This window comes from Osmerus mordax, chromosome 4 (assembly GCF_038355195.1).
Source record: "Osmerus mordax isolate fOsmMor3 chromosome 4, fOsmMor3.pri, whole genome shotgun sequence".
NCBI classification, from domain to species: Eukaryota; Metazoa; Chordata; class Actinopteri; order Osmeriformes; family Osmeridae; genus Osmerus; species Osmerus mordax.
The window spans coordinates 16,944,728-16,969,862 of NC_090053.1; the positions used below are offsets into that span (position 1 = coordinate 16,944,728).

A 25,135-nucleotide genomic window follows, 5' to 3' on the forward strand; every position below is an offset into this window, starting at 1 on the left:
GGAGGGAGGAGGTGAAGGGGAGGTTTGTCTTGCTCTGACAGGCTCCATGGAACAGCTAACGTCTTTCCAGGAACACGGAATAAGCAAGCTGTCAAGAGAGCATGAACAGAGTACATTCAGCAAAGTAACTCAAACAACCAAGTTGCTTGGACCAAGGTGGTCAAATAATAACTTGGATAATCAAGTCATCTACTGAAACTGTAATGTTTTATTAAGACGAATAAATAGGTCATTCATTAATTCAGAGCATATACAGTCGACAACTACTCAGGTCCTTAATGCACACTCACGTATGTATCCACAGTCCTGCTGGAAAGTCATGAAAACCCATTAGGTTCAGAGTGAGCCTATCTCTGTCTTTCTCTATGAGACCGCTGCCACTTCCCAGACCCCAAGGGCCTCATTCCGCCTCTCACTCTCTCCTGTTGGTGTCTGGAAGCAATCATCTCCCTCCACATACCACCAGAAACCATGAAATCCACAACTAGAGCATAAAGACATGTTTTATATCTTAACATGCATGCCTGTGACAACTTTGGAAACCTCAGCACCAACCGTTTGGGCTTTTCAGAAGCCACTCATTCACTCTCGACTGCCTCGGACTGGGGGTGAGGAGGTTGAGGGGGGGGGGGGGGGGGGGGTGAGGAGAGGGGGGGGTGGGTGAGGAGGGAATGAGGAGTGGGGTAAGGAGGAAGGGTGGGTGAGGAGGAAAGGTGGGTGAGGAGAGCGTGTTGAGGGGGTAGTGAGGAGAGTGGTGTGGTGGCTACTATCCCCACTGATAGGTCCACACCAGCATGGGTCATCCTCCCAACTCTCTATTAGCTGGTTTTATAAGGCTGGTATCTGCCTTATCACTGGCCTGGTCACTGGGGTTCAGGGGGAAGCACAGCAGATTAGGGAGCTGAACATTGAACAGCCTGAATACTATAGATAGAAAGAAGAAGTCTCAAGGAAAAAGATTAGAATCAGGTTTCTGAAGCCAAACCTGTCATTGGAACAGCACAAGACAATACATTTCTTTAGAACAATTCGGTCTATTAGAAATAGGAGCTCTTCTTCTCTTGATTATCCAAGTTCAGATTTCCAAAATGGACTTTGTTCTCCATCCAAACATATGAATTGAAAACCTAATTCAATGCATAGTTTATGATGCTCACTTAATTTACAGATAAGTGAAGAAGTGACCTTTAAACACATTTGGAAGGGTTAGGATGAGAGGGAGGGAAAAAATCCAAAAGCTCTGATGTAGCTATACCGCTCGAGTATGCAAATTATTCTGATGTTTGTGTGTGTGTGTGTGTGTGTGTGTGTAGTGCTCTGTCACCTGTGGAGTGGGCACCCAGAACAGAGATGTGTATTGCAGGCTGAAGCGTGCAGGCCAGGTCAGTGAGGAGCTGTGTGACCCTCTCTCTCGTCCGGCCAGCACCCAGACGTGCCAGTTGGCTCACTGCGTCTCTTACACCTGGGTGGCTGGCGAGTGGCAAGATGTACGTATTCTCTCTCTACTGTATGTTTCTCTTTCCTCGCTGTCTCTCTTTTTTTCTTCCCCTCCCTCTTGCCCTGACTTTCTCTCTCTCTCTCTCTCTCTCTCTCTCTCTCTCTCTCTCTCTCTCTCTCTCTCTCTCTCTCTCTCTCTCAGGGTCTCTCTCTTTCCAGGATGTTTTCTAGAGAACCTTTTTTTCAGTTTTGTACTTAAGCCAAAAGCAAATATAAACTTCACTCAACACACACAATTGCAGACTAACCAAGAGGTGAGGACATTTTGACAAAGTGAAGCAGCCCACAATACTGGCATTTAATCAATTCAATTCAATTTCAACACACGCTATTCCACCAAACCTCCTCTCTTCTTACGAAATAATAAAATACTACATTTCATATCTTGGCTAACAGTTTCATACACTCATTAGTGGGCAGAACTTGGTTAGACCAGCATATGTGTTTAATCAATAGTGGTCATGGTGTTTGTGTGCAGGGCAGACAGTAAATCACCTAGCGTTGTTGTTGGCAAGAGAGACAGAGCAGGAGAGAGAGAGAGAGAGAGAGAGAGAGAGAGAGAGAGAGAGAGAGAGAGAGAGAGAGAGAGAGAGAGAGAGAGAGAGAGAGAGAGAGCAGAGAGAGAGAGAGAGAGAGAGAGAGAGAGAGAGAGAGCAGAGAGAGAGAGAGAGAGAGAGAGAGAGAGAGAGAGAGAGAGAGAGAGAGAGAGAGAGAGAGAGAGAGAGAGAGAGAGAGAGAGAGAGAGAGAGAGGACAGCTGTGTGGTTTCCTGAGGAGGCCCCTCTAGGCTAGACACAAGGGCCTTGGTGATAGCCATCAGTCTGTGATAGATCTCATCCCAGCCTCAAAGCACTGATCCATATCGTCCCTTTTGTCTCGCAGAGAGGTACTGGGCGGTACTGAGAGAGACTGTGTGGGCACAGAGAGGTGTTGGACTTTTTTCAAAGACAATTATTTCTTTCATGAAGTTGTCTTGGTCTGAAGTTGAGGACACAGAAGATGAACACCATGTAAGGTCTTGGTGCTTCCTCCCCCCAGTGTAGGAATGCTTGTACACGCACACACTGTCACACACACACACACACACACACTTAGAACCTGGCTGTGTTGCTACAATATGCATTCTGCTGACAGCTGGCTTCTTCTTTTTTCTCTCTCTTGCTATTCTTTCTTTCTCTTGGTCTCACTCTCGGTTTGGCCTAGATATCTTCTCAGCATTCCACAGACAGTGTTTTATGAACTGGTCAAAGTTTGTTTATCGAGTATTTGGTATGACTTTGTTTGACCACTGTTATACCTGTCTTCACTTTTGACCTCAGGTATGTATATATACCTTGAGAGCCAATAGGACATTTTACTTTGCCTATTTATGCTCTGAAATAGTTTGTATACATGTCTTTGTGGGTGCAAAGTTTGTTTTAGGAAGATTAAGATGCAGCAATCTGGAACATCAAAGCCTCATGGCTAACCTGGCAGCACTCCCTTGGGGCCTGTGTGCTAGCTGCTGTACAACACTGCCCCCTCTGGCCACCTCGAGGCCTTACCCTTCTCGACATGCAACACCACTTGAACCGTAGCATTTCATTGTGGCATGATGATGATATATATAAACACTTGATCCTTTTCATCCTCCTATCCCTGCAGTGCAACGCCACCTGTGGCGATGGCGTGAGGAGCAGGGAGGTGGTGTGTTCGGGGGCGTTGGGGAGCCCGGTCCAGAACAGCCTGTGTGTGGCTTCTTCTCAGCCCACCCTGCTCCAGGCCTGCAGCACAGACCCGTGTCAATACATTTGGAGGACGGGGGAGTGGTCCCAGGTAAGACAGGGACAGGAGGACCAGAGGACGCACATTTCAACTACGGATAGGATGAATTGAAAATGAGACTCGATCGTCCGATCAAGACACAACAGCAAATGAGTAAATGGGTGTTTGTGGATGGGCTGTGTGTGTGACAGTGCTCTGCTAGCTGTGGTGTGGGCTACCAGCAGCGCATGGTGTCCTGCTCCGCGACGCTCTCCCCCCACGCTGGGATCCCCTCCTATGATAATCAGCCCTTGGCCAGCGCTCACTGCCCCGAGCCCCACCCCCCAGGCACCAGACAGTGTCTCCTCCGGGACTGCCCACACGCCGCCTACTGGAAGGTTGGACAGTGGAGCAAGGTGTGTATGTATGTGTGTGTATGATTGTGTATGCTTGATTGTATATGTGTTTGTGTGTGTCCATCCCTCCTTGTGTGCGTGTGTATGCAGGATGTGTGTTATAATATACAGCAGATGTTTTAGTTACTAGCGGTATCCTTGCATGTGTACCAGTGTTCCCAGACGTGTGGTGCGGGGGCGATGGAGCGCAGGGTGGAGTGTCTGACCTCCAAAGGCCAACCGTCCAAACACTGCCGTCCAGCCGAGAGGCCCGAGACACAGGCCTCCTGCCGAGAACGAGAGTGTGAGTCCCACCCAGCCGTCACAGCCCCTCCCTCGCAAACGCCTTCCATTCCTCTCAATCGGCTCTATTCCCTCTGGAACTCTGCAATGAGTTGCAGAAGGCAGACTCATAACTGGTGTGCTTTAAAGCACACAGCTTAGGTTTTAAGTTCCTTGCCAATTTAGTCTGATCCATGTTGCGCTCGATGCCAGAAAGGAATTTGCACAGTAATAGTATTAAATCGTCTGCGGCGTATACGACTGCCAGCTCCATATCTGATTGTGTTTACCATGGGCCCACTTATTGCTTTATTTGAACACATCAGAAAGACCGTTAACCTTTTCGGAACACCTCACTAAGAGATTTGTTTTTTTTTGAAACAATAAACTGAGTAAGTATCCCTGCAGGCATACTGACAAGGCCTGTCAGACTGTGCCCCGGGCCAAGGCAGCCTTACTTCTGACCCTGCGAGCTAAACCGGCTCAGTGCCAAGGCTTGCAGGTTCATTCCCCACATTTTAGATGTTTAGACACAGGCCCAGAATTGTTCTAGGGTGTCATGCCGCAGTTATGCTCCTGCCAAGTCAGGCACTGGTGAAATGAAATGGATATGCTCGCTTGACAGCCAGTTCAGCGGTCAAGAATGAATGCTGATCAGCTAAACAGAACTATATGGCCTCCTAGCACTTTGGAAACTAACGAGAGATAGTATAAAGAGAGATTTCCTTGTTTTTTTGCGTGCCTTTTTTCATGGATGTTTTTGTTTATGGCTGCGTCAACACTTCCATGACTACACTCTGCAGTTATGCTTTCATGAACTGTGTCTCAGCACAGCGTGAAATCTGCCATGGTCAGTCGTGCAGCGCATTTAAAGGGTTTTAAAAAGCGCCTGGTTAGTTTAATGTAAAGACTTCCCATTCACTTGATTTAAAGTCTGGCAGTTCCTTACACAGTTCTGCTGTAGTCCCGAGCACTAACTTCGTCCTCTCCTCTACCCCCAGGCCAGTTGTTCGCGTCGTGCCATGATGTGCAGGTGAAACTGGGGGTCAGGATGGATGGAGAGTACTATCTCAAAGTCAGGTCCAGGATCCTGCAGGTGTGTATTCTGTGTCTGAACCCTGTGCGTACACCTCATCACTTTGCGTCGGTGTCATGGTCAAACCTTATTATGGGTTCTTTGCTCCTAGATTTACTGTGCTGAGATGCAGACTGATTTCCCTAAGGAGTACGTGACCCTGCGCAGCGGTCAGACAGACAACTACTCAGAAGTCTACGGTCACAGGTGGTTGTCTTTAAGGGACACGAACCACCAAAATACTGTCGCACTGCTTATTCTTGATTTCCTGCTGCACTTTCTCTAAGCACCATTTCAACGACGCTTTACAAAAGCGTGACTGTACTCTTTGTCAGTGTGCCAGTACTAGTAACTGTTTTTGATAAGGCTGTGAACTTTTGGGGTATACAGAACATAAAGCCCTCAAATCTGTTTACCCGCAAAATGTGTCGTAGTCATTCCTTAAATACTTGAGTAATACACTATTTTATGTGTAACAGTCCTTTTTTTTTTCAGGTTGCTGAATCCTTTCGAATGCCCGTTCAATGGTAGTAGGAGGCCGGACTGCCACTGTAGGAACGACTACTCTGCAGCAGGATACACCCTCTTCCACAAAGTCCGTCTGGACATCTCTACTCTGAGGATCACGAGTGAGTAACGACTGTGCCGTCGGCCAATGATTCCTTTGCCCACGAGACCACACGTCATTGTTGTTTTACCCCCCTCATCCCTCGCCCCTCACCCCGCTCCTCGCCCCCCTCCTCTTGCCCGTCTCCCTCTCCTCTCAACCCTCGCCCCTCCTTTGGCATGCAACTATAGCTAATGGTTCGGTCAAACAGACGCTGTTGCAGTCGGAATTCAATTTTCACAGTCTTTCGCCACACTCCCTTAAAATCAATATTAAGACCATTTACAAGGCCTGGGTCACATCATGGGTTATAGAGTTAAACTAGGCCACACACAGGCAGACCCAAGTGTATGCACACATACACACTCACTCTCAGTTATAACGAGATGAAGACATTGCCTATCCCTTTTTCTATACACACACCCTCCCACACATATAGACATCTCCAGGCCATATTCCGTTGCTCATTACAAGAATCAGCCCCTCTCCTGTTGAGCATGTCTCCTATTAGCGAGCACATGTGGCCTGGAGGATTAGTGGTAACTGTCTGTGGGGTTGGAGAGAGCCTTTCCCTGCCCCCCACTGGACCCATGCTGTCCTCTCATCCCATCCCCATCCTCTGCCTGGTCCTGGTTCTGGTCTGGGTGGTTCTGGTTCAGGTCCTGGTCGTAGTCATGATTCCTGTCCTGGTCGTAGTCATGATTCCTGTCCTGGTTGTAGTTCTGGGCTTGGTCCTGCCTCTAGCCTGGTCCTAGTCCTGGTCCTAGTCCCGGTTCTGGTCTTCATCCTGGTCTGGTTCTGGTGCTGGTTCTGACAGCATATGTTCCCATTATACAGGGCCCAGCCTCTGCATGGTACTCATTTGGATTTGGGGCGGCTTGACAAGAAAGAGAAAAAAGGAGAGGGAATAATGAGTTCAAGATGAAGGGAAGATTATGGAGTGGCGGGCTATTGCGTGTGTTGCATTTCTCATGAACTTTGCCGCCATGTAGGATGGAAGGAAGATGGGAGGGAGGGAAGAAGAGATGGAGGATTGACAGAACGTCGAGCGTGGTTAGTCGCTGTAATGCGTGACAAATTAGGAGAAACACCACAGAGGAGCTAGCGTCTCAATTTAAGGATTGGGGAACTTCCAGTTTTTTTACAGAATATAGACGTTTGTGTTTTATTCATTGTCTAATATGAGAAACTATGCCTGTGTGCTATGTGTATACTGCCTGTGTGCTGCCTGTATCTATGCGGTTACCTTACAATGTGACTTGTAAAAACAAACTGTCTCTGGACTTTGACCACCAAACAACTATTAGAACTAGGCACTGCCGATCCTCCATCTTCAGATGTACTTTCTACATGCACTATTTGGACCAACTGTCACTTTGGATAAAAGTGTCTGCTGAATGAATGGAAAGTAAAACGTATGTGTTGGTGTCCCAGTCACAGACCTTCAGTTCTCCCAGACTCTGCTGGGGCGGCCTGTGCCCTTTGCGACGGCAGGAGACTGCTACAGTGCAGCCAAGTGTCCTCAGGTAAGTCACGCACTGTAGAAACCCCAATTCATAACTCTGACACAACCTCGACATAAAACCTTTAGAATGTTCCCCTGTAGTGATTTTAAGAGTCCATTTGCTGTCTGTGATTGACACTGAGTGTCTCGGTCGGTCAAGTGTAATGGTCTGTGGGTGCATCGACAGGGCCAGTTCAGTATCAACCTCATAGGAACGGGTCTGAAGGTGGCCGAGTCGACTAAATGGACGTCCCAAGGCAACTATGTATCAGTCAAAGTCCACAGATCAGAGGTGAGGTTGGCAGTGATCCTCACCACTCTGCTTGGCTTATATATATTCAGTGAAATTTGTGAATTCTTGAAAACACTTAATGAACTATATACATCTTTTATGGGATATCAAATTATTTATGCATATGTTGATTAATTCTGTTGCAGCAAGCCCAACACAAAAAGAAAGGATAAAATTCTTGGCATTTGTCATATTTACATCAGATTCACAGAGGAGAAATTTGTGTTCACGCAAACACCATGCTATCTATGGAATGTTCTGACCCACTCCATTCCCCTCTCTTTTTTCTGCGCGTGTCTGTATGTGTGTGTGTGTGCGTGCATCCATGTGTGTGTGTAGGATGGTGCTAGAATCTACGGACGCTGTGGTGGATTCTGTGGGAAGTGCATTCCCCATTCTCACAATGGACTTCTGGTCCGTGTCCTGTGAGGGCCGAACACCAACATCAAGGCCACAGTACTAACAACAACATCGAGTCCACACAGCAGTACTTCTCAAGCATCCCGTGTCCTTCATCTGTGAATGTACTGTAGCCCTCTCATCGTCCTATCACAGCTGTCCTTGTACTCTTGGCAGCTATAACAAAGGAACAGCTAGAAGATGCCGTGCGCTGTGGGCAGACCTGCTATCTCTGAAGACGAGCCAACTCCATTTTGTCCATCCTCGATGATGTTTGTAATGGTTACCAAACACATCCCTGCATCAGGATTATGAAAAACAGACTGTTTCAGATCCTGTCAAGTATTTTAGCCAAGTTCAGTTTTACACAAAGGGACACAATATGAATGGTATTAGACTAGGAAATCAACTGCACATTAAACTGTTCAATGCCTTGGAGACAGACACTGTTCAAGCAAAGTTCTATAATAGTTATCTGTGAAATGACAAACACCATTGCATTACATACAGGCAAGCCTGTTCTAAACCTGAATGAGATATGTCTCAGTGATTGAGAACATTTAACTAGTTTAGTCGGGGTTGAGACTCCTCTTGAATAAGCTGCAGATCACATGATTGTGCCAGACATGGGTTCTAAACTCGAGATATTAGGGAAAGAGGTAGTTAGCAGACTTTGTTAGCGTGTATGTGCTGTCCGTGTGCATGTTCCTACGTATGTCCTTCCCGACCTGCCTTATCTTAAAGGTCAACGTAGAAGTCAACATCCCTGAGCCCTCTGTTTCCTAACACTACTGAAAACTCTTTACACCCCAATGACTACTGACTGACATCATGCTGCTACACTGATCTCTCAGCAGCATGTCAAGAGAAGCCCCATTCTACACCAATAGTGGTTCTGATCTGCCCGAGGGCAAGCAATCGTGTTATATTGTTTGTTTTTTAAATCACAGTTGTTGCCACCCATCCGTGATTTTTTTTTTTTTTTTACGTAACAAGGTCAACTCATTTTCTTATGTCTGTTAAACTGTAGTCTGGGCTCAGGTGGAATCTCAACCCTCCTCTAGATTGGTGAGGTCCCTGTATATCTCTCGAAGCACCCATAATCCTGTGATATGTTTCAGAATATTGTAAAATATTTGTTAATTACCGTATTTATTCCATAATGATATGTAGATATGTTCAATGTTAAGCGACGACGACTACTACCAATGGAGAAGCCACTGTTTGACTATTTGTTGCTGTGAAAGGTACGTGTTTATAGCATGTGTAACCACTAATCTGTATGAGGATCTTGGAATGGTGCTTTTGAATGACTGGAATTACCTCTGATCTTTAGAAGGAAAACACTGGCCTAGGATCAATATATGACGATGTATTCAACCTAGATACTGGCATAGGCTCTGAACCTGGGGGCAGCAGCCTTGAGACTTTGTTTACCCGAAGAGGTTTGACATGCAAGCTAAGTATACTGTAAATGAACCTTGCATGCAGCCCAAAAGGCCACCCTGAAGGAGTTTTATTTCTAAATGGACCTTATTATGACCACTAACTATAACAGCAGATCTGGCAACCCTGACATTCTATCACTCTGATGTTAAGCTTTAACCAAAGTTTCTTAGATGCAGATTAGATTTTTTTTATATATATATCAGACAATGCAGCTACCGGTACTTTTAATTTAAGAAATGAATGAAAACCCCTTAAAAATAAATAAATGAGCAGCTAGAAAACGTTTGGCTATCATTCTTGTTTGATAGGCAATTGTACTATGAGGTCTGTATCAGAAATTTTACTTGATGCACTATGTGCTACATAGAAAAAAGTACGCCTGTTTTCGATTTCTTTTTTAAAATAACAGTTATGATTTGTAACTTATGTGTATTTGTTAATATTCATACTTGAAGTGTATACTGTGTGTTGAATATTAAATGGGCATTTATATTGAACAAAAAAAGGTGCTTGTTTTGCCATGTATTATCCAAAGATGTTAAGAATAATATTTACCTTATATGTACAGTATTTAGCCTGTGGAAAATTGAATGGTTCTTGAGTTCGTCACTAAATGTACCAACAATGTAAACATTGCTACCATTACTAACACTGTAAAATAAGAAATGATAATAAAAAAAATCTGCTTTTACATTTTTTCACAATTGTTAACACACGTTTCTCAAAACAATAACGGTTTTCTCAAAACTGCACCCACAAAACAGAAAACCTCACACACAAAATGCTAAACCTGACACTCCCTTTGCAAGATGACTCTTTGCCATCAAATCTCTTACTGTAACTGTTCACAAAATGGAACTTGTGTTTTCATTTGGTACACAGCCATATTTTCAAATGACACACACATACCATTCATTGAGTACACACAACTAAGAATTTGTCTGCACACTACCAAGCATTTACAGCACACTGAAGTGCAAAATTGACCCCCCCCCCCCTTCACAAAAATGAATTAGGCATCATGCCTCCGGTTCCTGTCTGGCCAAAGGGCCTCATCCACACTCCTTACGTAATGCGGTCTGTGTTCCGGTTTAATGGGACCCTGTACACCTGTTTCATCCGCATGGCATTCCTGGGAAGAATACGGTCCAATGAAAGAAGGAAGGAAAGTCAGAGTCTAATGCAGATAAGAGAGTGTGAAGTAGTTCCAAATTGGGTCGAGCGATTGGTACAAATAGTGAAGGTTGTGCAAATTTTGCCGAATTTGCACTTTTTGTGTGTTAACAACTGAGAAAAACTCTATTCATAATCTTTACTACCATTTATGACAATAAAGACAAAAACACCAGGACTAGAATGACCTCAAAGTCTGATCTTACAAGCTTTCTCCACAGTGTTGGGAATGAAGGCAGCTTAATGTGGCATGGTTTCATGTGTGCATGATTACCACATCTCCTGTGGCTCCACCACAGAGCAGACTAATACTGAGTGGCAGGGGGTCAGGCTGGACCCCTGTGTTCGCTGGCTTGTGGGTCCATGTGGATCCACTTACTGGTGCAGGTTGCATTTCCACAACATGAGTTGAGTTCAGCTCAACTCAGCAACACATAAACACAAAACGTTTTAGCTCTTTCCCTGCTAAAACAAAGTGTTGGACCCACAACTTGAGCTGTCAGATCAACACATGACTCACGCAATGTTTAGGTCAAATCAGAGAATGAGGTCATTTTCAATTGTTTTGCCGAAGAACAAAATTATAGTTTTGGACTAATTATGTCACATAGAAAGACATACAAGGCCCAAGTAATGACGGCGCAGTCACTTCGATGAGATCAGCTGTTTATATACTGGCCACTTCTCCAAGGTTTGTTGCACAGTGTTCGCTTTGTACATTAAATGAATCCAGATACAATTATCCCAGAAGACTTACTTTGATTCTGTGCCAGGCGGGATGAAAAAATACCTATTACCCTGGTATCTACCGTAACCTAATGATATGGAAGAAGTTTATGTCACAACAAAAAACATCCCATAAACGGTTTTCCTGTAAAGTCAAGCAGTGCTCAATGTCCAGACATTCATTCTCCTGCCTACTACGAAGAAGTCAGGTGGGTTTTCCTTGGCGATGCCAGACATCGCTAATAGCTGGGTTGGAATGCATAGCATCACACTCATAAAAGTCATTACTCACTAATGATGATTTTAGCCATGATACATATTCTACTCTAAGGAATCGTCTAGACTAGATCATTTAGTATTCTGTTTCACATCCAATACAACCTTTTCTGTGCCCGAGTTGAGGACTGGATTGATTTTGATGAAGCCAGATATTGAAGAACATGGCATAGATACATTTCTTTTTGATTAGCTTTTTGACCCCAGAATTAGATTAACACTGCCCTCTATTGGATTGACAGGTAATTACACCTGGGAGGCAATATTCAAATTTGGTCAAAATGTCCCCCCAATATATTGATATAAATGTGCTACGCTACGACAGGCAACCACGCACGCTGTCCGAAATTATCATAAACATTTTAATTTGTCCCCCCGAATGTTGACTCCATGGCTATGGCCTTGATCAGATATGACCACGTTTGAAAATGTAGATTACTGATGTAGAATACGAATAATGGATTCAGAGTGTAGGAAAGTCATATCAATCTACTCCCAACATTTATGAGACGGCCAATCTCACTTAAGTAATCTCACTTCCTGAAAAATCCCATCTGCTCTCCCAATTCTGTAAATGTGTACTTGACACTATATAGAGCATATTTTACGAAACTCCAGAACATCTAAACTTCCAGTTTTGAAGATTGTTTTGGGCATCCACTTAAAGCCACAAGATGGCAGTGCAGCATCATCTAAAGTATGTGGAGGTATTACTAATGCTGTTGATCCTGGGAAATATGAAGATAAACATGTTTTTTAGTTGTTTTTTGTCCCACAAGTTCTCTCAAACGGTGTGCCTGTTTCCTCTCCCACCAGATATAACGTTGTTAATGAATAGTGTGTGTGTCTCTCTCTCTCTCTCTCTCTCCCTTTCCCTCTCTTTCCCTCTCTCTCCAAATCTTTTTGCAACTATGTTCACCCTCCATTTGGTATGGAAACATATCTCTGTCTTTTTACTGGCCAAAAATATTTTCCCTACTTCATTTTTTGTCAATTAATTGTGTTAAAATAATAAACCGTGGACAGTGTTATTTCCAACTATTAAAATCAAATGTTCTTTCTCTCTTTCACCTGAACACTGAGAATATTCTTGTTTTATAGTCAGCAGTATACCAGAAGAGCTCCCTAGCTCTGCCCTCTCTCTCTCATTCTCTCTCTCTTCTCTCTCTCTCTCTCTCTCTCTCTCTCTCTCTCTCTCTCTCTATCTCTCTCTCTCTTTCTCTCTCTCTCTCTCTAGCTCTCTCTCTCTTTCTCTTGCTCTCTCTCTCTCTCTCTCTCTCTCTCTCTCTCTCTCTCGCTTTCGCTCTCTCTCTTCTCTCTCTCTTCTTCTGTCTTTCACGTCTGTGTATTTACTGACCTAAAATACATTCCCTACAACATATTTTGGTAAACGAATTGTGTTCAAATAATAAGCTGTGGACAGTGTTATCCCTTACTATTAAAATATAATGTGCTTTATCTCTCTCTCTAAGTGGACATCATTGGACATGTCCAATGCATAAAACTAAAGAAAGTGTTTCCAGAAACAAAAACTGTTAAGAAACCTAAATGTTCCTTCTCTTTTATCACTCTGTGTATTTTTGTCTCTCTGTTTCCTATTTTAAATACCAGCTTACCCTTATTGCACTGTTTCATTGTCTCTTGTTTGTAATGTTTCTGCCGTGCTAAATGTGCATAGCTGAACACAACTAATTAGAGAAAGGCAGGATTTGTGCTTCTCCCATGTCAGCTGGTTTATTTCAGGACTTTGGGGCATTGGTTGGCAATCACATATGTAGTCAGTTCTTTTGGAAGGAGTAGTGTCAACTATGCCTGTAACCGAGTGAGACCGAATGAGGTCATTTTCAGCTATTGCGTTACACACGTCTGAAGTGTCCATTTGTAACAGCTGCGTTCGATGTGTGGGGGATTTCAGCTCTTGTCCTTTCCTGAGCGTGCGACCATGTTACATGGCTGTGTGGTATGGTCTCCGGATTGGCACGGTCCAAACAAGGCCAGGAAAGATGGTTTAGGGGGGGGGGGGGGGGGGGGGGAGTATGAGGGATGATGGGGGGTTAGTTGGGGGGTTGTGGGGGGGTCTAGCGGTGTAGTGGGGGGGGGGGTAGAAGACCCCTTGGGTTGAGAGGAATGTCCAGGAAGTCTGTGGGCACATGTGGCCCCTGTGGAACAGCGAGCAGCCGTGTCTCTGATGCTGTTTGATCCGTGAATGTGAGACGGTGGTGTGAATCACACATTAGGGCTCGCAGAGCACACACCACTACTGGCGGAGCAAGAGGGGATTTGGACATTTGCTCTGGGGTTTTTGTTTTACGACTCCACACTGCTAAGCAGAACACACTGGCTGGACATCGCTGGACACCCCAAGGGATATACTTGGCAGTAGTGTAGGGGCCCTTCAAGTCTTGGGCTTATTCCATATGAGGATAAACAATACTACATTCGATGAGGTAGAAGATTCCGGTCAAACAGTCCTCCAAAAAATTGGTTATCAACTATTAAGAATATCTACAAATTTATGACCAGGACTTTATTTGTGCAAAACGCTTTCCCGTAGTAAAATCTGAAGGCAGTTAAGCCGTCTGGAAAATGTTGACTGGGTCCATGCAGTTAGAAGTTGTGAAGTGAAGGCCAGACATACCTGTGTCCACTTCATTGTGTAGATACCTGATAATAATGGTTGTTCCACCACTGGAAAAAAACTCATTATATTTAATGACTTAGCTCCCAGAATTGAGTGAGCTATCTGGACACTTTAACAGACTGTGTCTGAGCATGTAACTAGGGCATATTAAAGTCTGTAAATAGAAAGCTGTCTTTGTTCCATTGCAGCAGGTCTATAAGAGGCCTGTCGTGTGTACTCTACAACCTATTTAATCACACACACCCCAGTGATGACACAGACAACAGGCCAGACTAGCAACTGAACACACGAAAAAGAATGCCACATCTCTCTTAAACTCCCCCTCCTCCCTCCCTCCTCACTCCTCCTCTCTCTATTCTGGCCTCACAACATTGCTTTGCCTTTACGCTGCCAGTCATTTGTGTGCTGTGCCTTGAGGAAGATGCATTGCATTGACAGTATGCTTTTTCGCAGTTCATTTAAACCCCCAAAATCGATCTATCCTTTTGGTGATTACGGATAGGCACTAGTACCTAAACTACCTAACGTCAGTCCTCACTTTCTATTGACTGAATAGAGGTGTGATATAGCCTGAGATTGATCGACGCAGACTTTTTATTCTAACTTTAGCTTTATCTTCTCCCAGTTGTCAGCCCACATACTTACAGTTGATGCAGAGCACATCATTAAAGCCAAGCCATGATTGTACAAACAGCTGCAGTGACTGGAGTCAAATAACATTGAGAAATATCGAAGAAGAACAAAGCTGTACAGGGAGAGAACCTGTTTCGATTGTTGATTATGCTTCAACAAACCATATATGTGAATTGGGGTTAGGTCTGACCTTTGCAGACCTTAGGAAAACCCATTTCAAAGGGTTCATTTAAGTGAAGACTGTTTTTGAAAATCACTGCACTTACATTTAGGAGAACAAAAACAAGTTGATTGCAAAACATTTGACTGGAAAACAAGCCACATGAACCAGCATTCTGTTTGCTTTTAATATTTGTTCGATGAAAAAGTGTTTCACAGTGTTGGCCTATAACGAGAAAGAGAATTGTCTTCTGAGAATACCTGTCATGGTGACTTATAAAGTGTGTACATTGTTCTGAATGATGAGTTGCTAAGCAGCTGTCTATGACAGCACCACTTTCCTCAGTCAGATTCAAATTCAGGTTCAAAGATGACTGAGTATCATTCATTTCTTTGTTGCACATCAAGTGATAGTTTGATCACCTCAGAAAATGTCAGGCACTGATGTCAAAATCAATCCCTTTTGTATGTGTCATTACAAGTAAAAACTGGTTGAGTTACATACTGTTTGTAATACCATCAAGTGTGCAGTTTGGCAGACAGTAAATGGGCAAGTTACCATAAGGTAAAGTATAGGTTGATATAGGCAAAGTAGGGCATTGTTGTCTTCAACGAGTATGTTACAGTAAATGATTTGAAGTATACTGTATGCTTCTACACAGTAATACAAATGTTTTGTGAAGGCTGAGAGTGGAGACTAGACAAAGACAGAAAAAAAACAGTAACTAAGAACAAAGCTTGTTATATCAGTCCCATCTAAGAGTGGTACTTAGTGGACATTTGGAAATGATTTACGGCCCCTTTGCACTGATCCATAACCCTGACTCTGACAGGGTTAACTCCAATCAATCACTTCCTCTGAAAGGACCCTCCATTTTAAGAGTACACTCATTTGCCTTCCTTCAGACTAAACAATGTTTTCTCAGAACTGTGAGACACTAACGCTAGCCTTCCCTGTCAAGTATACTTGTAGATATAATCTCAGTGAACCAAAGTCTCTATGACTTAAAAACTACAAGATAGAAAAACGTTGATGTACAAATACAATTTTGAACAATCTCCAGTACAAAGATTATTATTTTGCGACAATGCCTTTGCTTTGGAAAAGTCAATTTAGAGACATTTAAAACCAGACAGGTGAAATATCTATATATTTATGTGTACGGAATACAGCTCTGCAAGCAGTCATACTGTACACAGTACATACAACTGTATGCATAACATCGTGAGTCAACAGGCGTGAGTCAACTTCCAAAAAACACACACGCACACGTTTAAATCACATCATGTTCCATTATCATTTCCTGCCACACCTCTGTCAAAAAGATCCTAAAATCCAACCCATTTCCCAGCTTCTCCAAACACCTCTCCTGCCCACTCAGAACCTCTGTGAGTGGTCCTGTCTGGGGACTTGATGCTGACTGACATGGGGTCTTCCTGTCTGGTGTGGAGAGTTTGTAGGGTCTGCCGATGTGGTGAGAGGGGCCTCTCATCCTGTCTCAATACTCACAGCAGCACTACACCACACCACAGACATTGCCACTTCAGACAGAAGCAGACCCGTTTAAACGGAGCCTTTCACATCCCTCTTCAGCCACTTGCCATGAAATCCACCTCTTCATCCTCCATTAACCAGTTGAGCGTCTCAATGGGGAGTAATTGAGTATGTTTATGACAAGGTTTTTTTTTTACTGAGCTAAAGATTTGATGCAATCAGTGAACTTCATTATCTAAAATGTTCCTGTTTGAGAGACTGTGAAGGAGATCTCTTTTGAAACTCTTGTAGTGGTGCTGGCTATATATCAAATTCTTTTCAATAAGAGGGGATTTCGAATATTCTTTTCCTTTTCCCCCAGTTTCTGGATAAACTGTCTACTCTCCAAACTGTCCTGTTTTGAAAGCCTGTTTTGAGTCAAAGTCTGGTGACGTCCTCAGCTAAATTATATTGAAGTTAAAATAACAAAACCATTTTAACTCTAGGCTGCGTAATCACGGCTTGTGCGGGCGATTCTAAAACCGTACAGAGTAGCCATCATCTGTCCCTTAAGGCTGCGTCTTTTCAAAACAACCTCAAATTCAAGCCTCATGGCTGAAACTCGGTCGTTGCCCGTTGTTCCATTCTCATCATGAATGACGGATGCAGACTGTATGGGACAGATTCATGGATTTTCACACGTTTTTATGGGTGTCTGAATTTCATTTCATTTTAGCACCCCATATGGTACCACAATTCAAAACTACACTGACTCCAGCTGCTTGTGCCACCTCAACTGGCACTGTGCTCAGAATCAGTGACCATTGTGACCAGACTGTCTGTCAGTTGCCATAAGGAGAAGATGTGACTGAAATTAATTGCTCCACATGAGCCATAGTGATGTTTTCTAATTAGGGAATAATCTCTGTGACTACAAGTTTCACTATCTTTGCTAAACCGTAACAAAGTGTTACTACATAGCAGTTCCTTTGTAAGTACAATGTTTTTACTACAGATATTGCTACGAGGTTACATGGTTGACGTAACCGTAATGTCAAATTTTGAGTACTCAGTTTGGACTGATTCAAACACCTGACAGGAAATTCAGTTCTTTGCACCTCTGCCGTCCTTTTACTGTCATGTGTCTGCCAAATGTGTCAGTCATGTGTCATCCCTGTAGATACTAGCATGGACATCGTCAAAGAGAGGGAGAATCCTCCCTTGTCAGTGTGCTGCCTCTGAATGTGTGTGTCTCCATTCCCCCGGATCTGGAGAGGATGACTGGGTGGAGAGATGAAACACAAGACACAGACGTCAGACGTCCGGGGATCTGCCAGAGACAACAACATCTGATGCCTTAGAGGAGTTGTGTGGAGCCGCTGTTGTGCATTCAGCAACTTCAAATTATAAGCTGGGGACGCTTTTTTACTTTTCAATACGAGCATGGTTGACACATGTGAAGACACTGTGATGTGGTTGACAAGTGAAATGAACTGAGCAGTCAAGTTTTGCCTGTGTCTTTCCTCTTCTGTTTGGGTTAATGGAGCCCTAAGCTGGACCAAGACTGTTGCCATGACAGCAGACACACTCCACAACATATACGAAAGACTGGCCCCTATCGGTTTAGGTAGGACTGTCCTCCCAGAACATCTTTAATGTGCACCTCTTAAGAATGGCAGTGCCAGTGAAAGAAGCTTGAAGACATCGAGCCCACACATCGAGAGCTATTTGTTCTTGCTGTTGATGGTTTGCCAGATAAGTGTGTTATAGTCAAAGCAACAGCCCCTGTCTTCCCCTCAAGCTTCCACCTTTACACCTCTCTCATCTTGATCTATTGTTGCATGTTCCATCCCTGACATGCTCTTTTACCTGCATGAATCCACACGCACAATGACGTTCTGGATTCTTGTCTTTATGAGTAGATGGGCCACGACAAAGGCTTCAAACTATCCAAATTATCTCCCCTGGGTGTTCCTCGAAAGGTATTAAAACTATCTGGGAAATAATCTTAAATGGTTTTGCTCAAATGTCAAAACAAAAGCTAAATTCTCATTGTGAGGATAATAATCACATCACACAAGAGCTGTAGGGTGTGTGTGTGATTTTTGGTGAGTGATTTCTAGTTGGCACGCACATGGATATTACCAAGAATGTGGGAAAAGGTGTTTGATCTCTGTATTATGTGGAGTTCAAGAGCAGAAGATGCTTATTACAGCACAAGGTGGAATTTTTTTGCCATCTGATTTATATCAAGTGAGAGACCATGGTAATTTGACTGATGGAAGCATTTTTATTACAGAGCCCGTGGAGTTAGTCCAAATGACAGCCTATTTATTTGTTTACCCACTCTTTTGTCTATGGATGATTCTCTGGAATGTTTATGTTCCCTCATTCATGAGAGAGATTTTACCTGGAGTCTGGAGGTGGATCTCAGGTAACGAACCCAAAGAAATACACCTGCCTACATAACGACGAAGTAAGTATTTTGGGCCACTGGCAAAAGCCAAAGTCACAGACTGCAGTAGCAGAAGAACTCTCTTTTAAATGAAAGCTTTTTGTCTTGTGTGGTGTCTCCTGTGTGCTGTCTCCTGATCAGAGGACTCAGATCCCACACATGATGAACGTTTATTGATAGGAAGGTTGACAGTACCATCATGGTGTTCAGAAGAGTTTTGGATCTCAGTGCACCGTGATCTGCAAAGTCCAGTGATTAAATAATAACAGCATTTAGAACGAGCACAGGAATGAGTGGGAAAGTGCGAGAAGCTGGCATGAGAGGAATAAGACGTTTAAACAATAGCATTCGAGTTGGCGGCTCCCTTGCGTTCACAAATAACTCCGGGGGTATCGAGACATTTTTCCTGGCAGCATGCATGAGATTGTTGGGGTGAAACTAATTGTGCATCAAGTATTTTTGGCCATCGGAGGAAGCCAAAGCAGACAGGGCCTTGACATGCAGTAGCCCTCTCATCTGGAGGGGATCAACTGGCTGATGTGTAAACAAGAGTGCAGAGGAGGGGAGGGGGGGGGGTGGGGGGGTCAGGGATGTGTGTCAGGGGGGGTGGGGTGCTATTCAGATGGATCACCTTTTGTGCTGCAGCTCGGGAGGAGGGAGTGTTCAACTTATGTAAAGATGATTCATTTCACATTTGAAAGAAAAGATACAGCTTGTGGAGGACTACAACTCAATAGCAGCGGTAGCAGTGGCGAGGTTCAGCTGGTTTGCATCTAATCTCCGCATCTATTGTTACACACAACAAACTGTCCCGTGTGGGCAACAGCTGTACTGTAAGTCGATGGGTCTTAATGTACCGCAAATGTCCTGAGTTACAGTTACCCTCACTGTGGTTCCAGAGAGGGATGATGTTCTGTATCTCCAGACCTCAATGCCATCAGATTCACTCACGGGCTACAGATAGCGGCTGAGCTGCTAACTCTGAGTCTGACAAAGCACGCTGTTCTCCAAGAAGGCCGTTCTCTTTTCACACGCCAAGCCGCTGGCTCGCACAGCTGCCGAGGCATTAGAATTAAATTATGGGAATATTTGTTCTGCACTCTGTCGATATGGTCGGAGCATTGATTCTGTCCATCCCTTATCCCTGTAGGAGTTCTGATTCTCATTTCCTGGACACATGATACGGTATCAAAGTGCTTTATGCATGCATTCCTGGATGGTGTACTTGCCAGATCTAGGACCTCACCACTTGAGTTCAAATCTTCTTTTTTTATTTTTTTTGGGCGAACTGGATTTGGGATTTAATGTGATGGGAATTTCCTTTTAGAGAGAACCATTATAAAAGGCAGTGAAATATTTATATTATTTATTTTGGTCCAGGATGTGTGGTACATGGACGCTTAAACTTAAAGTTAAAATATTTCCAAACTGCATTTCAACACCTAATAACAAAAAGCCATTACATTCCAATGACTGTAACGTGCAAGTACTGTAAAACTCTGGGCCTTTTTTGGAATCCGCCAAAAAAAGCCCACTTTTCGACTGGGCTTTTTCATGTTGTTGTCAAAGTTCTACGTCTTCCCACTTCCAGCCATCCATGACAGAACAATAAAACTGTTAGTCTCCACATCATGGAGGAAGCAGAAGCGCGTTTGTCATGGCTGCTTGTGAAGTCTCAGACGCAGTGGGGTGCCTCTCCACTGCGTCAGCACAGACAGAGGGAGCAGAGCTTGGCAGACATCCATACGTGCTCCGGAGGCTGGTACCAGGAACAGTTGCTTAGACTCACATCAAATGGAAGTGAAGGTGGAGAATCCTATTAACAGAGCAACCTTGACAATGCATGAAGAAGAGGGATGGAAATGGGGAAGGTCTAGCTCAGTGGTTAGAGCACTTGACTGCAGATAAGAGATTGCAGATCACAATCCCCCCGGTACTGTACTGCTAAATGGATACATAAATACACTTTGATTCATATTCAAATACTATGACCAAGGTGCAGAATGCTGTAGTAGTACAGTGTGTGCATGATGTCAAACTGACCTTCTTAAAATACAACTTGTTGTGGATAATTAAACCCTCCCCTCCACATACTGTATGGATATTGAAATGGATTTCTTTCATAAATCAACGAGAGACAGAAGAATGCAGAGGCCTTAGTTTCTGCTGTACTGTAAATGAAAGGCACTAATTCTCGCTGAGGTCTGGAAAGAATTTCTTCCCCATTACAAATCAGTGCAGTCTGATTCCTCAGCAAATTGGTGAAATAGATTTAACGTGTTGCAGGCAACCGCAGACGGCACAGAGTCAAGCTACAAATAACACAAAATGTTATGTGTGAGAAATACAGCAGAAGGTGTAGAGGGGAGTCAGATGGCTGAGCGGTTAGGGAATCGGGCTATTAATCAGAAGTTGCCGGTTCAATTCCAGGCTAAGACAAATGACGTTGTGTCCTTGGGCAAGGCACTTCACCCTGCTTGCCTCGGGGGCAATGTCCCTGTACTTACTGTAAGTCGCTCTGGATAAGAGCGTCTGGTAAATGTAATGTAGAGGGAGAGGAGAAATACGACCAAGACAGTTCAGGTCTTCCTTTTCTGGCAATCTGAAAGGGAATTACACATACTTTAAATTGTACACATACTTTAAACACACCAGCCAACAATGTTCTCTGTATGTTTCCGTAAATCAAGATTCTTTGCCATTCATGTGTGATATTATCGATTGCTCAGCAGCCATGATGCGCAACTACACAACGCTATAGTCAGGGTTTGACGTTGCATGTTTAGTAAACGAGAAAGAAACGTCCCCCCTGAGAGGTTGTGAGCGGCACACTTCCTTCTGTTGCCCAGTGCCCTGAAATACCTGCGTTCATTTAGTGAACTCACTAGAAGGGTCAGTTGTGGAGCAAAAGATCAGTGGTATTTCTCTCTGTCTGTTATTGGTGAATTGCTAATGGCTGATTTTTCGGTTCGTGACCTTTGTTGGTGTTTCAACAAACTGGCAGCTGATTGAACATTCACTCTTTCCCGTTCCAGAGTCTCCTTGAATCTCTGTTCATGTGTTGTTGTATACTGTACAGTAGATTACGCATTACATATCCAAGAACTAATCAGAGGTCGTTGAGTGCATGAGTGGTCTAAAGCATTCTAATAATTCCTCAGTTCTCTTAGGTTTCAGAAGTTTGACAGATCAGATGTAAGCTTGATGCTGTTCAGCTTGCTTGCGTATGTGATTCTCTGATTTGCTAGCTACTTATCTGAGACTTGGCAGGCTCAGACAACAAGACCTGGAGTGGAAATGATTCTAGTCAAGTATAAATAGTTTCCACGGGTAATTGACCCTTTTCCTGGACACACACACTGGCAGATCAAAAGGGTGTATACCCTAGACTCTGAAGGCCACTGATTAAACACATTCTAAAGTATTTTCCTTTTATTTCCTGGGTAAATGTGGCGAGTGCCAATGCCAACGTGTTTCATTAAGCTGCAATGAGTACTATGTGTCTGTCTGTTTTACTGTCTTTGGTTTGTGTCTGCATGTGTCTGTGTGTGACTGTCTGTGTGTGCATGTGTGTGTGTGTGTGTGTGTGTGTGTGTGTGTGTGTGTGTGTGTGTGTGTGTGTGTGTGTGTGTGTGTGTGTGTGACTGTCTGTGTGTGTGTGTGTGTGTGTGTGTGTGTGTGTGTGTGTGTGTGTGTGTGTGTGTGTGTGTGTGTGTGTGTGTGAGGACATAGGCCGAGGGAAGTAACGTGGCGTGTTGCCAGATAAATCTCAGTCTTACAAGAAAGACGAGCGGCATTGTTCCAGCAGCAGATACCAGCTTTTGCTCTCAAATCCCTTCTGGCCCGGACTGAAATTTCAGCCATGTAGAGAGAGCAGGAGCAGAGCAAGGCCCAACAAAAGATGACATTGGCTTGTAAGTTTTAGGCGATGACGCTCAGGGGGATTCCATTATGTGGCTGTCACACAGAGTTAGACGAGACACCAAACACTTTCATGTGTGGATTAACGTTTACCCATTGCAGATAATAGATATTTGCCATGACTAAGCCCTACCCCCTATTGACTTGTTTTCCTTTAATAACTTCTTGCAAGCAAGCACATTTTGATGAGAGCAAGAATGCTGACGTCTCAGAAGTTGGAACAAAGGGGTGTGTCTTACAAAGATAAGCAGCTTAATGTATTTATTGATGTATATATTTCAGATATGATATTTCATATTTAAGATATCTTTTCATTTTTGACAACTGCTTTAGTACATTTGCGTTGGCAGAATGTATGTTTAGGATCTGAGAGAACCTCATGGCAATTATGTGGGTTTTTTAAGATTTGTATTTCCACAGTTACGTTATTGTACTGTGCTAACTACACTTGATGTCTTTTTATTAGAATCTGGGGCTGCCAGACTAATTCTGGCACAGAAAATAATACAACATTTGACCATGAATGGATTTTCTCAACTATTTATTGTACTTGGTTTACAAACAGTAAAACATGTACACTTCATACAGTGTACATAACCTTTTTTGGTGTGTGTTTAAGGCTATCCGGTAAAGAGCTAAATGTTTCATAAGCTCCAGTGTTATTCTTGGGAGTTAAAAGGATTACAAACACTGATTTCGCCAAGGGTTTATATAATGCTTTGCAGCATTAAATCATTGACACCAGAAGAGATTTATGAAGAGGTTTCCCTCAAAAGAGCTGCTAAGTGCATGCTGAAAACAGTTTCTTCTGTGAGCAGGACAGAGTGTCCAGGCTAGTCATGCAGGAGACACAGGAGTGACTGGGATAGACAGAAATCTTAAATGTGTTTCAAATAAAGGTAAAGATTTGTCTCATAAGCCATTTATTTTTCTATTTTATTGATTCATTTTGTGTTTTTTGTCATATTGTTACTTTTAATTCACTTTGATGGAGCAGTTCCACAGCAAGCATTTAATTGGAAATAATTAAGACTGTATATATGCAAACTTTTAATAAAAGATTTGATTAAAAGATTTCAAATTGGATTTGACAAGATTTAGCTGGTATGTAATTCCCATGCCAGCTGATGAATGACATAGATGTTCCTCCAAAGAGCAGGCATTTCCTCTTCTTCCATGGGTTTACACTTCCCATACAATCGCTAGAAGAGACAATGGTCCAAAACAATCACATCCATTCGCTCACTCTGACAGACGTCACGGATTTAAAGAAACGTGACATGAGCGCCATTTTCCTCAGGGCTGTCTCAAAGCCTCCAATTGGTTCCCATCCTCTTTCTGACCACAAGCTCCTTAGTCAGAGAGGTTAACCAATCACAGAGTCCAGAGTCCAGGATGTGAGAAACATGGTTTGGTTTTGTCATTTGTATTGTGTAAACTTTTAGGAGAGAATATTAACACTCACTATTGGGCTTTCAGCTTTTATGTATTTCTCATGGGTAGAATGTACATTTGATCACATTTGGCACTGGCACAGTATGCAATTCAGACAGACGGGAATAACTGGCCTGATACATGTTCCGCAATGAGCGAACAGCCAGAGAAACACAACTGAAATAATTTGAAACTAGTTCCAGAATTGATCACCATTCACATACTGTATCCCCTCAGATGACGTGTCCATTGTTGGCTTTGCTCAAACAAGAAATGACTTTCTCTGTGTTCACGCTCAATCGTTTCAGTCATGGCTGCCTTTTCTGATAAAGCCATAGTATAGTGGCCGTAGCCTAGTGTAAATATTCTGTACAAATGATGTTGTGCTAGAGCCTAAGGCTGTGGGGTACACACTGAAATGCATGTGTGTTTTGTAATTAGAGATGGCAGCCATGCTGTCAAATATAGGCTGAGGTGAAATCAAATGAAATTATTTCAATAAAACGACTGTGGTGAAGTGAAAGAGCCCTTGTACCACGCAAGCACTGCAGTCCTGTCGGTTTAACAAGCAATAGCAAGTGCTGCTGCCAAGCCCAGTAATACTCTTAACACATTGAGTTTGGGTGTTCCATCCCAGACATGTGTATGACAGAGGGTTCAAGTTCTGCTTTGGACAGCCTTGAATGCGATGGATCTTTATGTTCTCAAATCCCCCAAGAGGTATACGAGAGGGCTGAAAAATAATTTATCGTTACAAAATAAAGTACAAAAGTTGTTTTTTTTACGCAGTTGGATTTGATGATGGTTTTCTTTCTTTTGCCATTGATTATTTTATTACATGTGACATTATTGTGTAAGCATTGTGACATTGAAATAAATCATTTTTTGATCATCCAAGTGAGAGTGAACCTTGGGTAAACCCCTACAGCTTTTCTACTGAATGAGTGCTATAGTTTCAAGTAACATTTAGAAATACCCTTGTCATCCAATTGCTCATGACT

At 43.4% G+C, this 25,135-nt stretch overlaps 1 protein-coding gene across 2 annotated transcripts in view; it reads left to right on the plus strand.

Moving 5' to 3' along the window:
* Positions 1-9,885, plus strand: part of LOC136941582 (A disintegrin and metalloproteinase with thrombospondin motifs 20) — a 75,236-nt gene extending 65,351 nt beyond the window's left edge. For both annotated transcript variants that reach the window (XM_067234120.1, XM_067234121.1), the window contains exons 30-39: positions 1,314-1,487; positions 3,141-3,311; positions 3,452-3,655; positions 3,809-3,938; positions 4,918-5,012; positions 5,104-5,198; positions 5,487-5,620; positions 7,033-7,124; positions 7,290-7,394; positions 7,734-9,885. In XM_067234120.1, the coding sequence (XP_067090221.1) occupies positions 1,314-1,487; positions 3,141-3,311; positions 3,452-3,655; positions 3,809-3,938; positions 4,918-5,012; positions 5,104-5,198; positions 5,487-5,620; positions 7,033-7,124; positions 7,290-7,394; positions 7,734-7,823 (1,290 nt within the window). In that variant the 3' untranslated portion in view covers positions 7,824-9,885. The remainder of the gene's footprint in view (positions 1-1,313; positions 1,488-3,140; positions 3,312-3,451; positions 3,656-3,808; positions 3,939-4,917; positions 5,013-5,103; positions 5,199-5,486; positions 5,621-7,032; positions 7,125-7,289; positions 7,395-7,733) is intronic.
* The last annotated feature ends 15,250 nt before the right edge of the window (positions 9,886-25,135 follow it).